The sequence below is a fragment of the Merops nubicus genome, unplaced genomic scaffold, assembly GCF_000691845.1.
Source record: "Merops nubicus isolate BGI_N331 unplaced genomic scaffold, ASM69184v1 scaffold41646, whole genome shotgun sequence".
Lineage (NCBI taxonomy): Eukaryota > Metazoa > Chordata > Aves > Coraciiformes > Meropidae > Merops > Merops nubicus.
The window spans coordinates 783-16,790 of NW_008617715.1; the positions used below are offsets into that span (position 1 = coordinate 783).

General features: G+C 37.5%; 1 protein-coding gene across 1 annotated transcript; it reads left to right on the plus strand.

Annotated features, from left to right (window-relative positions):
• Positions 1-474: 474 nt before the first annotated feature.
• Positions 475-9,043, plus strand: CACNB2 (calcium channel, voltage-dependent, beta 2 subunit). Its single transcript, XM_008943233.1, has 5 exons — positions 475-559; positions 778-929; positions 1,655-1,750; positions 3,080-3,265; positions 7,954-9,043. Exons 1-5 carry the CDS (start codon positions 475-477, stop codon positions 8,440-8,442), a joined length of 1,008 nt encoding a protein of 335 aa, XP_008941481.1. The 3' UTR covers positions 8,443-9,043.
• The last annotated feature ends 6,965 nt before the right edge of the window (positions 9,044-16,008 follow it).

Below are 16,008 nucleotides of genomic sequence, written 5' to 3' on the forward strand. Positions count from 1 at the left end.
ACCATACTGAGGCCAGTATATCATAGAATCATAGAATGTTAGGGGTTGGAAGGGACCTCTAGAGATCATCTAGTCCAAACCCCCTGCCAAAGCAGGATCACCTAGGTCAGGCCACCCAGGAATGCATCCAGGCAGGTTTTGAAAGTCTCCAGACAAGGAGACTTCACAACATCTCTAGGCAGCTTGTTACAGTGCTTCATCAGTCTCACAGGAAAGAAGTTTCTCCTCATGTTGAGGTGGAATTTCCTATTTTCTAGCTTATACCCGTATATGAGGGAAACTCTGTTTTCCAGAGCTTCGATAAGTTGAAGTAAATGGAAAAACGGAAGCTTCTGCTAGTATGGACACCTCAATGTGTCTTAATGCCTATCTCAGGCACTCCAGTTTGAGCAAATTGCTGACTATGTGAGATTAAAGTCTGAGCTGAAATTATTTACATGTAGGAAATAAATGGCATAGTAGGATTTCGATGTGATGCAGCAAGCATTTTTATCTGCTTTTCCTATATACAGGGACTGGGGTCTTACAGGAAAGGCAGGGATTGCAGGACCAGGTGGAGGTGAGAGGCAGGTAGTGCTGTCTGCGAGGGCAACAAGCCGAGGGAAAACCGCTCTCCTTAACGTTGCTTTCCTTTCCCCAGCCTGCCAGGGGCAGGCATGGCTAACAACTCCTGCCAACCTGATGAAGAGCAACCCACCAGTCTATCACTGTTTTACATTTCTTAAAACTACTTGCCTTTTAATGTTTTCATAACTCTGATTTTCTACTTCTCTGCAGCTGAAGTTCAAAGTGAAATTGAACGGATTTTTGAGTTAGCAAGGACACTGCAGTTGGTAGTGCTAGATGCTGATACCATTAACCACCCAGCTCAACTAAGCAAAACCTCTCTGGCTCCCATTATAGTATATGTAAAGATTTCTTCTCCTAAGGTAAATATTTTACTGATATTCATGCTGTTTCAGTCTTTTTTTCTTTTCTCTTTTTTGGTCTTAAATGCAGATAATCACATGTCCTCATTGAAGTTCAGAGCTATTTACTGTTGTTGCTTCCCTTTGGATGGTGAAATATTAATTAAAAAAGTATCTTAGCTCTGGTCTTTGCAAAACCCGTTTTGGAAAAGGTGTTGTAGCTCCAGTGGTTGGTTTTTTTTTTTAAATTGGAATTGTGCTTTTAGTCTCAATTACATAAGCAATAATAACAATTCGTTAAATAAAAACAATACAGAAAGGAAAGATTTTCACATAATGAGTATCAGACTGATTGATTAACTTTAATATCTCCTGATAATGTACTCTTCCATTCTGTGAAAAACAGACCTGGTGAAGAGCCATTTGAAAGAGAATAATGAATTATGGGAAGAGAATTCAGGAAAGCAATTCAAGAATTTCAACTTAGACACAAAAAATTATGCAGAAGCAGTAAAGGAAAATAGGAGGGCAACCTTTTAGTACTCATAATAGGAAAGGAGACGTTGGGCAGTAAATTAAAATTAGCTTGTTCTGGTTGTAAACAGTGTGGGAAATGTCCCTGAAGCCAGCAAATTAAGAATTTGATTTGCTCAAGTAGACAGGTAAAAATGGAAACATTTTAAGTGCTTGTATATGTACATTAAGTCCAAACCTGCTTGCTTTTATTAATGTCTTATTTTTCACAGGTTTTACAGAGGTTAATAAAGTCTCGAGGGAAATCTCAAGCCAAACACCTTAATGTTCAGATGGTGGCAGCTGATAAACTGGCACAGTGTCCTCCGGTGAGCTGCTGTTCAATTATGTCTGGTCTTTGAAAGGTGCCTTTCTTTTCAAGCAGGATGTTATTTCTGGGAACGTTTGCCCTCTTCTGGCCATATTTCACTATTGCTTTTTCGCAGAACACTTCCTGAGGTCTCTGGGCTCTGCACAGGGGTGCAGGGAAAAACAGTCCTTGTCACAAGTAGTTATTAGGATGTGTGCTGAACACATTCACTGCTTGAACAAACTGAACATTTGTTTTGTTTGATAACTTTTTCGGGCTTATTGGTATAAAAATGAACTCTTGTAGTGACTGTGCTTTCCCTCTGGCAGGTTAGGGTAAGGAGGGTGGTTTGGGTAGCTCCTCGGGGGCATATGTTGCTGCAGCCCCGTTACTGCTGGTGTTCTTGGTCACCGTTTTTACAAAGAGCTGTGGGGGTACTGCATAGCTGAGAGCTCTGTGGTTCTGTTGGTGTGCACTGAAGCAAATTCTCTGAATTCCCACCTATGAAGTGGAGATGATGAGACATCAGGTATATTTTAAACATGGCAAGCTTTATTACCTGCATACTCAATTGTCAAGACTACAGGCAAGAGACCAGAAGATCAAAGTTGTGTTAAGTTGCATGTATTGAAATTTGCCACAGTTACAGGGCTGAGTGAGGGGTATGTTCTCATCTTTTATGTTCAAGCATCTCAGTTCAGACTAGACTCCTCAGGTCCCTGAGAAGTCAATGAAGAATGCTAGAGACTTCTGTAGGCTCTCAAAGCTGCCTTCAGGAGGATTTCTGTCTCCCTGATCAGGGAGGGAATGGAGGAAACCTGCCTCCTAACTTTAGATTAGACCATTGTCTAATGTGACTATCTCATACCTAATATTTGTACAACACTTCAAAACTGAATGATCTGTATTATTTCTGTTTCTTAATGCTGTTACTTTTTTGTCTTAGTTTGTCTTAGTTTTCTTTTTGTTATTATAGTTACGGGAAGTGAATACCTTTTCTTGCTATTCCATTTTGTGCCAGTAGCTAAAAACTTCAATATTTGACCTTTCTTAATGGATTTTTGAATTTTAAGATTTGTTCAAGCTGTTTCTTCCTGTCTTCATTGACTATGCATTACGAAGTGGAAGACAAGGACTTGCTTTCACAAGTGTAATATTAGTGCTGGTTATGATTGTTACCTTTTGTATCAATCGCCTTAAAAAGAAACCCAAACTCCAAAAGGGTGAAATATCTTAAATATTAGAAATGTGGTTCATTTTTGATGAGTGGGAAATGTGGTCATCAGTGTCTCTACCTGATCTCCCTTTAGGTGGTGATTATTCTCACTAAAAACCTTTCCCTTATCAGGAGATGTTCGATGTAATTCTTGATGAGAACCAGCTTGAAGATGCTTGTGAGCACCTTGCTGACTACCTGGAAGCCTACTGGAAGGCCACACATCCACCCAGCAGTAATCCTCCTAACCAGCTTCTCACTCGCACACTTGCAACAGCCACTCTTCCTATTAGCCCAGGTCCAAATATTAATTTACAGGTACAGTTTTTTTGCCATCTCTTTTTTTTTCCCCTATCAACTTCTTCCTCTTCCAAAGCACCATGGTAGTCTGTACCAGTTCAGCAGAGTCTAGTCTATACTAGAATATGCTGAATATGTGATACTGTTGTTGACAGAATAATAGCTTTTTCTGTAGACACCCATTTTCAGTGTAAAAGACAAATACAGGCATATTACTGTCATTGCTGTTATATTCACAATAGCATGTGTTTGTGTATTGACTAAGGGGCTGGTTTTGATTCCAAGGACTAAGACAGCTTGACTGAAAACATATGGTGATGTGAAGTGCAATACTTAAGATTTCGTTGTGCCCAGGACACCACTGTGCCAGTAATACGTGTACCAGCCAGAAGCATTTATATAGCTGGCCTTATGTAATCCAGTCAGAGGAATAAAACTGGGCTAATACTATGCACGCTACAGCCTCTGGTAACTCAGACTGATGGACACACCATTGCTAATAGCCAAATCTCAGCCCCAGAGACCCTGCGTGACAAATTGGGTTACATACAGAGCAGACCCACAAGACTTGGAGGAAATCTGTTCCAATGTTCCCACAGGCTATAGAGTTGTAGAGGCTGAGAATGACTGGGTGTACTAGTGAAGTCTCAAGGTCAAACTGGCCCTTCCAGTGTTTCTTTTTGTTCTTTTATTCGTTGGCCATTATTGTGAAATGTACATACTTCCTTCAAGCTGAACCCTTACATAAAACCCACTGCGCATTGTGTAGAGAGACCTTGAGAAGCAGTATGTTCTGAACAGTGTGGGTATGTCTACCAAGCTGAGAAAAACAGGCTTTATTTCCACCTCCACACTGACCTGACTGTTAACTCTGGGCATATTATGTCCCCACTTTTCTCCTTCACCTTTTGGTTTGTGTAATTTTTTTAATGTTTCCAGCACAGAGATTCTCTCCTTTGTATATGTGTTGCATGGCATGAAATGAGGCCTTTAAAGGTGCTACTTCACTATAAACAGTGAGTGGTGCATTGAGACCAAGATCACAATGGAGGATAAAATACATCTGTCTGAGCTCAAATAACAGTTTACTAAATAAGATTTTTTATCTAAGTTCCACGTATGCCCATAATTTGCATACATATATCAGTTAGAATTCATAACTTACCTGCACTCAAATTAACATGCTGAAAATTTGCTTTTTGTTTTCATCTTGCAAAACAATTTTTTGTGTCAAAGAATTTTTCACATTAGAAGACCACAGACACCATAGTTTTGTTCTTTAAAAAGAAAAATATCTCCTTCTCTTGCTTTCAAAAGCAGTTGCAGGCAAAGAGACAAAGCTATGGCTCATTTCTGCCTTTTTTTCTGTTCTCAGAGCTGAAACACCCTGAAAAAATTGTGATCTGGAAGAATTTCTGAGTATGAAATTCAGTATTGTTGTGTGCAGAGTTGCTAGTTAAACTTCCTTTGCTTTGTAGATGTGTTCATTATTTTGCTCAAGGTTTTTTTATGCCTTTTTGGTGTGGATTTATAATTCACATACTCATTTTATTAACCACATTCTCTGGAGGAACTATACAGAGTTTTAATAACACTTTTCTGAATGTTGTGCTATCTCCTTACAAATAAACAGATTGTAATTTTAAAGACTAAAAATGAGAATGTATTTGCATTTTCACAGTTTGTAGCTCTACTAATCCAAAAGTGAGAAGTGATGGGGTTCCCTTACGGAACGTAGAACTTGTACGCTCCTTTTGTTTCATTTTCCTATAGATACATTTCCAGCTGATGTCAAAAACCTGAGTCTGTCATGGTCTTGGAACAGAGTATTTTTTTTTTCTAATCATGGTGGCTGAACCCATTCTCTCAATAGCGTTAAGACCCTTTATCTGGAGAATTTAAAGTCCATGTCTGTGCTGTTTTTGTGGACTGCTCTGCAGGGAAAAACCACACCACCAGCCATTTGGCCTGGAGGGGCCACATCTGCACTGCAAAGCATTTGAGTAATTCTCCCCAGGGTCAGTGCAGTACTCCTCTGCCCTGAGACATAATCAGGTTTTGTGGCGTTTCAGTCCTGGATGTATATTGTGATGAGAGATTTGTGTTGCCAGCTGCCAGAGCTGTATGTTTAGAGAATGATGCCGACTGTGTGTATTGCATGCATCAGGTGCTTGAAGGTATGAGGCCTTTTGGGACTGTTTGAAATTACATTGGTGAAGACCATACATCTCTTGTCTGTCTGATGGAGAACTTTGGAACAAACTGTCCTGATGACTGTTCTCAGGTTTCCTCTTGGAGGGAAACAGTTGGCTAATTCCAAAAAGAAAGTAAGAGCAACCTCACACACATATGGTGCAGGCAATTAGGGACCATTGCACGGAAACAGGGAGCAAGCCAAATTGATTCAGCAGACACAGATTTCTCTCTTCTGTTTCAACACAGCTTAAACTTCTTTCCAAGAAACTCTACTTCTTTGAAATTATAACCTGAATAATGAAATGAGCTGGACTCAAACTTTCTCCATTTTAGGAAAAAAAAAACTTATGAGATTGGGCCACAGAAACTGATTAGATTCTTCAGAATCTAATCCAAATCAGTGCTCTAATTTGGTTATAAGCTACAAAGCCAAACCCTAATCCAGATTCAAACATTATCTGCCCAGTGTCCTTGTAATATTTAGGGAAAGTTAATGTCCATGAAGTTGCCCATAAATCCCAATAGCCCTAACACTATTCTGAAATTGCAGACACTGGCTCTAAATTTATTCGTTGGGCTCCTCCACACGTACTCGTCATAGCAGAGAAGATGCATCTGAGTTTGTACAAGTAGCATTCTGTTCAAAGCCGGTTCCAACTTTGCATTTGTTCCCAAACCACAGCAATGACAGATTTTATTAGTCATGATTATATATATAGACACATACATATTTGGCATTTAACCATATGAGAGGTGAGGGGCTTCACGTGTGTAGCCAGCTTATGAGCCATAAAAACACTCATGGCGGTGAACCAATGAAAATGTTTTTCCACTTCCCAAAGAGGCATTGCTTTGCACTCTCCAGCTTTTCTCTTGATTTAATTTATAATTCACTTCCATTGAGTCACTTCTGTTCACCTTGGATACATCTGTTCATGTTTACAATTACTACGTCCCTATTCTGGCAAATCAGAATCATCTTGAGTGTGATGAAAACAAGAGCAAAAAGGAAACTGCTGTTTGTTTCACCTTGTTCTCATCCATACCATTTGTCACAAATTAGAAACACATGAGGCAACCCAGTTAGTTGATGTGAAGCTCACAGAATAAAAGGTTGTCTTGGAAAATTAATATTTGTCAAATGTAACAAATTCCTGATTTGAAATATGTTGCTTTTTATAAGTTTCTGATATAATACAGATTTGTTCCTCTGCAGTTTTATGTCATTTTATTTTTTGGGTTGCTAAGAAACCCATCTGCCAGGATCTGTGGCTGAAGGACAAAATTTCCGCCTTGCCCTAGTTCTTCTTCACAAAACAGAAAGACATATGAAGACAGAAAAAAGATATGTCCCTGTGCTGTCCTGGAGGCTATCCGTATTTTTAGACAATTCTGAACATAGGATTGCAAAATTTGGACTAACTTTGGTAAATTTCAGACAGTCTCACAGACACCTGTGTAACTGTTAAAACCTACTTTAATTTTGTTCCAGTCTAGGTGATTTTGTGTTGATGTTTTTCACCTTGTCTGAGAAGCTTAATTCAATTTCACCATAAAGTATTTCTTAAAATTTTACAGTTAAGCTTGAAAAGTCTTTGGCTCTGGTTTGGGAATAAAACCAGGTTAATGCAATGAAACTCCCAAATGAGTTAAATAATGCCACTTGTTCATTTTGCAGTGATTTCAAAGCTTTATGCTGGTGAAGAGTAGGTTTGTTATTACCTGGTAATTTTTTTATTTTGGTCTTTTTAATAGTAGTGGTGTATTAGGAAATTCTGTAGGTGATCATATCACTCTCCTCTGGCTTTTCTTGGCAATGGTCTGTATTCTTGAGCTCTTAAAAATATGAGGTCAAAGTTTAACTTTTCATGACTGTGAAGAAATGGAATTACTGCTGAGAAAAACAGAAGGTCAGCGATACTATTAGTATCATAATACAAACTTCATATGAGATTCAATTGCGTTTTTTTTTAAAAAAAAAAAAAAACCAACATTTTTTCAAACTTACTCTAAAAGAGGCAAGGTTTTCTGCTTTTGTTCTGTGATGGAATCCACCTCCTCAGCCCTCTAAAATAACTTTCCCATAGTGTTTCCAAGCAGGCTTCTGTAAACTCTCAGCTGATACCTCTCCTGGCATGATACATCCTCTTCAATTTTTCTGCAGTTTGTCTTGCCTCTGCATGGTCTTTTTTTTGTCTGGAGTGTGGTAGGCAATTATTGCTAACTGGAATAGCCAGAAACATCATAGGAGACAAGAAAGTGTCACAGAATAACCCGAGTGCCACCCTCCATTCTGATGAGAGTGAAAGGAATTGTTTGTATTATAATACTGATTTTTCGGTAAAAGTTGAATTTTAGTGTTTTTTTCCTAGTTTAGATTGAAAGTGGATTGTTGTGTACTTAAATTTTGTTGGTTTCATGGTACTTTCTAGTTGAATTTGATATTGGGGGAAGTTTTTAAATGTGTCCTTCATGTATATGAACTTACTTACTATTGGTTGTGATAGCAGGGTTCTCAAGGAGACCAGAGGAATGACCATTCAGTCCCTGAACGCAGCAGTTCACAAATTGAAGAGGAAGCACAGGTTGAACCTATCAAGAAGTCTCAGCATCGCTCCTCCTCAAGCCAACACCACAATCATCGCAGTGGTGGGAGACGCCTGTCGAGGCAAGAAACTTTTGACTCAGAAACACAAGACAGCAGAGATTCGGCTTACGTGGAGCCGAAGGAGGACTACTCACATGAGCACGGTGACCACTATGATTCTCACAGGGATCACAATCATAGAGACGAGTCCCACAAGAGCAGTGATCACAGACACAGAGAATCAAGGCATCGCTCAAAGGAGAGGGACCGCGAGCAGGACCACAACGAATGCAACAAACAGCGTAGTCGCCATAAATCAAGGGACCAATATTGTGACAAGGATGGGGAAGTGATATCAAAGAAACGTAATGATGCAGGAGAATGGAACAGGGATGTCTACATCCGTCAGTAACTTTTGCCTCTGGCAGTCCTGTGTTTCTCTGAAGTCTTGTAACAATGCCCCTTGAAAAATATCTTTGGGTTCTTCATTGCAGAACATATGGTATCCTTCTGTATGCTGATTTGTATTGCTGTTGCTTGCATAGCAATAGCATGAAATAGAATATTCATATACTTATATTTTTTTTTTGTTAGTGCTGTATGGATTAGCACGGTACAACTGCAGAGTTCCTGATGCTGTACTGTGCCATTTTTTCAAGCTGTTTTTTGGTAGCTGCCACTTGAACAATATCTGTTGCCATCAAGGTGTTGTTAGTGTTTTTTAAAGAAGGTACATTTGATGTTTAATAACTTCCCATGTATTCAGCAAGCCAGAATCAGCACATAAAAAAATCTAAAACTTTTTGTCTGCTCTGATTTTTAATTTGTATGCACTTGATTTGCGTATTGGTTTAAGAGCCACTTTATGTTGCTTGTACCTCTGGTGGACTCCATTTGAAGACAGAGTTCAGTCTTGCCTTACACACAGGGGATCGTAAAGTCCAAATCTATTTTCTATGTACTAGTACTGTGTACTGTATATACCGTTTATAAATGTTATTTCTGCAGACACCTTCTTAATATATAAGTTGGATCACACCATTTTAGAGTCCTAATGCCAAGTCAGCAGATTGGCTTTTGAATTGCAGGCAACTGGAACTAGCCTCACATAGGAAATCTGTAACACCGATCACTCTAAATACCTTTTCTTCTGTAGCAGAAAGCTTATACTACTTGTAAATACCAATGAGTGCTTGAGATAAAGGGTCTAACTTATACCTTATGCTGTCTTTGCAAACCAAATTTGGCGTTTTAAGTTTATGGCAAAGCCAACGAACTTACTGCTATAAATTATTCTTTGTCCAGGTCACAAAATTGCAATGGGTACAGCTGAGTTTTTGTCCTGTTGCCAGAAGAAGAGAGCACGCAGCAGAGGGTGTGGATGTGGGCGGGTGGATGGGGGGGTGGGTGTACGTGTGCGTGTGCGCGTTAGGCGGCAAAATGTGAGATCTGCTGAAGAAACAAAGGTCACTCAAAAGCCCAACAAGTCTGCTTCTTCATTCTGGCTATTAGAAAGATCCAAACTGCAGGCAGGGAGTATGAGGGAGTTTACTGACCCAGGTAATTGAGGAAGCATAAATCTGCTGGTTCTTTGTTGAGACTTCAGGAGAGTAAAACCAGGCACATGTTACTATGAGTGTTTCACTGGAAATGTAAAATCTTTGTGTTTTACAGTATTTGTTTTAGTAAGAAAAGTTTACACAGCTTGTGGAGAGTTATTTTGTTGGAAAATAAAATTTTGTAGCTTCTCCACTTTTTCTGCACTTGCCAATTCCTCTGCAGTCCCACTTGGCAGCCAGCTCACTGCTTTTCCTTCACCTGAACTGCTACGCTGCTGGTGAGAGCTTAGAAAAATGACTGTGACAAAATACTCTGTTACAAGCTTGCTAGAGAAAATGCATTGAATTCAAAGGGAGTGAACACTGGTTTGCATTGAACACCTGTTGCACTGGTAAGTGGGGGGGAATGTCACTATTATTTTTTTGACTAGAAGTTCCATGCCCTTGCCTAGTGTAAAAGCTGTTCTGCATCACATATAGTCTTTGTAGTAATTGTATGAATGAAATGCTTTTTGTATTTAACTGTAAATAGCACATTCTATAAAGACTGTAGTGGGATAATAATTTAGCTGGAATTTCTTTTTATTAATTATTTTAATTATGGTAATATCAGTATTGCCTGATTTTTAATATCATTTTGGTGAAATGATGGGTAAGATACATGGCAAGTGTGTGTTTTCTCCGATCTCTTATTCTAGCATCCAAGCAATTCAGTTTAACTCCCTTAAATATAATCTGTCTGCTCTTTCCTTCTTCCACCCCTCTCCATGAAGCTTTGTATGATTTTTTTTTTTTTACAACCTAAGAGTATGAAATTCTGCTGCCAGATATCTGGCCAGTCAGTGCTGCTGGCTGAATGTCGGCATTCAAGGATATTTGGCTCAAAGCATGAACTGTGAGGAGCACAAGGAAAGGGGAGTTTTTCTAGAAATAAAATGATCAGCATTTTTCTAAACATCACTAAATGACTTTGTAGACAAAGGAAGCATAGGTAAGTAGATCTTGTATTATTAAGTGGATATGTAAGAGCATATAAACAGTGGCTTTTTGATACGAGAGGATTTTCAGGGTGTCGGTGGAAAAATCATGTTCAAGGACTTTGTTGTTTGCGTCGTATGAGATCACATGTAAATGGGAAGAGAAGTTATATTCTCTTGCTCTGTATAGCCTGGCTTTAGGTATTTTACCAGCTTCAGTAAATGCTGATGCTTTCTACAACTGTTACATGACAGCTGTGTCCTCCAAGAAGTGATCTATGGATTCTATGATTTTTTTTCCTTTTTCTTTTTTAAACTTTTGCTTCAGAGAGTATTTTTTTCCGCCTTTCTTAAAGTATTTTTTAAGGAATACTTGGCAGAATTTCTAAGCACAGAGTGTAGTAGTGTGTGAAAACCAGGGAGTACATAGTCATGTATAGATAATATGAGAAAATATGCATAGAAAATATAAGAGGAGAAAATAAAGAGCATAGTTCAAGCTGTAGTATTTAAGTGTGGCCTATATATTGATTTATGAGATACAAATATCACAAAAAAAAGGCATGTCCCAATCCAACTAATGAGAGAATCATGTTTTGTAGAGTGCTGCTAATTATGTGCAAACAACATACTAACACAAGCCTTTCTTAGGCAGATGCACTCAGTAGGTTTTTATTAGCCTTGCTAAGATACTTTCCTTCAGTTATTGTTCTAAGAGTGACAAATCATTTGTAACGTGAGGTTGTACTGCACATATTGCAAAACACCACCTGCCTGCTGAGCACTACTTTGAGAAGCACTTTAACAGAATTGTTTCAATAAGAAGCTTTAAAAATACTCCAACTGGAGGACATATCAAAGGTTATTGAGATGAAATGTCTTGGCAAAGTTTTACCAATAGAAGGTTTAATATTATTGTTTGCATTAGGATGCTAATGAGTTCATATTTCTGTATCTGGTTTCAGGAGCTTTGAATCCAAGGAGTGCTAGAGGTCCCACTGAACTCCAGTTTTATGTATGCGTGGTACAAAACAACCTGTAAAATTTCTGTTTGAATGAGCTAAAAATAAAACCAGTGAGACAGAAGGAAAAGGAGGAAGATAAAACAGTTAAATGATTCATAGGTCTTGTCAGCTCTATACTTTTCTAAAAAAATTAGTATATGGGAGGAATGGGACGCATTTTAATATTTATGTGTATGTCAGATGTTAACCTTATTTTTGTCTGTTTTTTTGAAATAAATACACATCAGTGCTGTTCAGCAGCCCAATTCTATCCTTGATCAGTTGTTTAGAGTCACACAGACATGGAAGAAACAATTCTCAAGGAGGGACTTAAAGGAGGGGAGAGTAACACTCTGCAGACCTGTTAAGAGACAAGGTGATGGGGCTGAATTAAGCAAACTGATTTGTGCATAAAGGCAGCATCAGTAGTTAAGAGCTGAAACTGTTTTTAAATCAATCCATAAATTGCTGCCTAGAAATTTAAAAATACTTCTAGAATACCAATTAATTCTTGTTCTGTCAGGAGTTCAGAATTTGAGATGAGGTTTTTGCTTCTCAAGTTTTAGAATATTTTCTCCTAAGGATTTGGCCCTAATCGATGAAGAGTAGTGGTTTTAAGGCCACAATGAGTTTGAATGGAATACCTTTTTTCCAGAAATCCGTAAACTCTTAACCTACAGCTCTTATTATAAAAGGAGGATAAGGAAATTAAATTCCACTCAACCAGCTCTCACTTATTTTCACTTCTCCTTATCTGGTTACTCATTCTATATGTGCAGTTGCTGCCCAGGTCTAATACCCTGCCCCTTAATACTTACTGTCTTATGAATTTTTAATAATAAGGAATTATCATTTTTAAGCTCTGTTGGTTTATGAAGTCACATTCACATTCTGTGACACCTGCAGAGGTTTTAATGTGGTCCATTATCAGCATTCACTTAGCTGGAATGCAGGGAGTGGTCTGATTGCTTTTTGGCAGTGCCTGTCCAGAGCAAAAAGGTTAAGTGTAAACCACCCCCAGCTAGTTACTATAAAGTCTCTTGGAGATTTAGTTTGGTTTGTTGTTGCATTTGACCTCTGATTGCTTTAACACGTCAGGCTGAAAGCTATTTCCCAAATGCATTTCACTTTTAATTCTATTCCATTCATGAAAATAAAGCACATTGCAAAAAAACTTTATTACATATTCTAGAGGAAGAACAGAGAAATTATTTTTCAGATTGTAATATAACATTTTTGGTGTACATTTACTTATATTTATTATTTTATTGCAGATCTTTCACCAAAACTTTAGTTCTTCAATCATCTGCAAAATTCGTGGGTGCCATTTTTAATGCGAATGTTTTTAATCAAATGTTATTGGATTGAATTTATTGCTTGGCAATTTGTCTATAATTTATTTCCCCACTTTTATATAACAAAGTCTTACATATGAGCTTACAGTAATTTTATATAGAGTTTCTTTTTATAACTTATCACCCTAGAGATGTATTCCTACGCAACCCCCAAAAATATTTATATCGGATATAATAGAGATTAGCTGGTTCTTCTAACTCATCTGCATTCTCTTTTCTTTATTTCTGCCACTTTTATCTATTGTGCTTACTCTGCAGTGAATTCTAGCAGTAGAGAATTGGATTTGCTCATAAATTTTTTAGTCATGAACAATTAAACACAAAAAGAAGGGTCTTTATATTTTGAACTACCCACTCCAAAGTCATTTGTTTATCACCATCAAAAGCCTATTTCTTAATAAAATATTCCCTTTTCCTTAAAAATCATTTGAAATCCTATGACCTAAAAACTAGTGGACCCCATGACACTAAAAAAGGAAAAGCTGTGTAATAATTTGATACTATACTAGGCTGCCTATTTTAATATCTTTATATTGACCAAGATAAATGTCTAGATTTGGCACTATTACTAATCACTGTTTCTGCAAATAGAAAAGAGTACTTTTCAGACTTTCTTAAAGACAGGATCTGATTGGATGCCTAACTATCTATTTTGTAGGGTTAATCTTTTATTACAGTGACTATAACTTTTTAAAATTTATTATATAAATATCTCCTACAGTATATATTTTAAAATATATATTCAGTTGTGCTTCAGCATCAAACATTGAAGCATAATGATTCAGTGTGTAAAGCATTCTTAGCGGGTAAATAATCCTATTACATATTTAAAATATTTATATGCCATTACATCAAAATTGTGAAAATATTCCTGCACTGCTAGTTAAAGGCCCAGGAAGGCTGGAAAAGACAAGAAAAATAGGGCATCCATCCAATTTAGCAAGCCTGTAATCAAAGGAAGGACGCTGGCTCCTTCAAGGGATGATTGACAGCATCTTAATTTTAGTTTCTCTTCTGAACTGCTTCATAGAGAAGTCTCTCCCCTCCCTGCTCCCCAGCTACCAACAGAGGGGAAAAATCTAGGGCTTATCCCTTTAATATGCTAAGTGTTCTTTTAAGCCTAGCAGTAAAAGTTCAGATAGATATCAGTATTTTTTTTTCAGGTGATTTCTGGTGTTCAGTTAGACTGGAATCAAATATGAGTCAGTTACTTTATTTTTTTTCCCCCCCTTAAAAAACTTCGCCTATAAAATCAAGTAAGATTGCCTTCTTGAAAAGTCTGTTTATCATTAAAAACTAAAAAACTGGGAAATTCTCAAAAGATCTTCCACTAGAAATTGAGCAGTCCTTAATTCTTTCAGCTTGAACATTGTACAAATCCTGCTACTGAAACTGGAAGCAATGTTCCTTACTTTATGTGCATATGCAAATTTCAGTATATAGTCTGTGCGTTGATTAATGTTTACAGAATTTATATATTCTGCAGAAAGAAAATATTTTTTTTTACTAGCACTCAGTTAAAGATTTCAATGGGTACTTAAAATGGAAGACTGATCCCTTTTGTTACCAAGTGATTATTTTAGCCATATTTGCACTAAAAAGACTCTAATTCATAGGATGAGGTTTCATGATTGTAAGTAGGATCTCTCACTTCCTACCAATGAAACAAAATTATTTTAAGTCTTCTGTAGATGTGTTGTGGTTAATGGCAATGAGTGGACAAGAAAAGTAGACATGTAGTAGACAAGAATTTTGTCTTCCTATCTTGCTAGGATAAGCCTTACAGAGGTTGGACTAGGTAAAAAGTCTTGGGAGAACAGAAGGGACATTTGTTTTATTTAAGAACAGCAGAAAACATGGTATCAAAACATTTATAGCAAATACAAGTAAACACTACTGAGAAAGTTTTATACAGTGTTTTGATTGCGAGCAAATGCAAAAGCAATTCTGAGAGCATAAAGACAGATTATAAAAGAAGTATCACTCTTCATAATCCAACCATGTGTGGAAAGGCAGACATCTTTTAGATAAATGCTTTTAAAAACTGGAAATTGGTGAGTGCACGCAAGAAACCACACACAGGTGTCATTTTACATTTTTTAATTTTACTTACTTTTTCCTTCCAGTTTTAATGCTATTGTCAGTTCCAGCAAGAAAAGAGAATACTGTTCAAAAAGCAAACATCTCTGGAACTGAAGCAGACTTTCAAATACATCTAACACCTTTAAGAAATTTACGTTATTAAAACTTTGAGCAATGTATTAAGGCAGTTCTCATTAGCATGCTTCCCTAGTTTCACTTTTCATATGATTTTAGCTGGTGATGCTTTCTAACCGATAAAGAGCAAATACTCTTAGTTGTTTGAAAGATAATTTGCCACAATTCAGATGGTATTATGCATTGTTTTCTGTCTCTTGATCTATTAATTGCAACTGTAGCCCCTTCTGTTGCAGATGTTTGATTTTAAAATGGTCACTTGTCAGCCAGTCCAGCAGGCTACTTCAGAACCAATACAGTTTATGCATGGGAAGTTTGATGTTAAAACAATATTTATTTACATTCCCATTACTGAGATGGTTTAATATATTCATGCTGCTATAAAAGACATGCTACAAAGCCTAATCGTATTATGTGTATATACTATGTGTACAGAGAATCTTGCTTGTATAAAAATAAAAGAGAAATGAGGTTCTAAGTATCAATTTATAAAACAGTTCTTTGTAAGATGTTACAGTGTTTTGTAAAGCACTATTTAATGAAACATTAACTATCGGTAAACCTCTCCAGAAACTACCTTTTCCAAAATTCACCATCATCATTCCCATCTATTTTATTTCTGTTTGGGTTTAATAAAGTAGCTCACTTCCCCTGAGAGGGGAAGGCCTGTTCCCACGCTTGCTGCACTAGGTAAGTGACTCCCGCAGGGCAGGGCAGGACAGAACAGACAGCACTCTAAGTCAATATACATGTTGCTCACCATGAAAAAGCAAATGGAGATCTAAAAGTGATGCTGCCCTTCCCCCAGCCATGACTTTCTGCAACCTGTGGCTCTTTCCCAGCAGAACAGCTGGCGGGTTTTCTTG

Excerpts from the sequence above, each read along its gene's own strand:
- CACNB2 (XM_008943233.1), top strand. The coding sequence starts at position 475 with ATGCAGCAAGCATTTTTATCTGCTTTTCCTATATACAGGGACTGGGGT. Across the intron at positions 560-777 it reads GATTGCAGGACCAGGTGGAG|CTGAAGTTCAAAGTGAAATT; the intron begins GTGAGAGGCAGG and ends ACTTCTCTGCAG. Across the intron at positions 3,266-7,953 it reads GTCCAAATATTAATTTACAG|GGTTCTCAAGGAGACCAGAG; the intron begins GTACAGTTTTTT and ends TTGTGATAGCAG.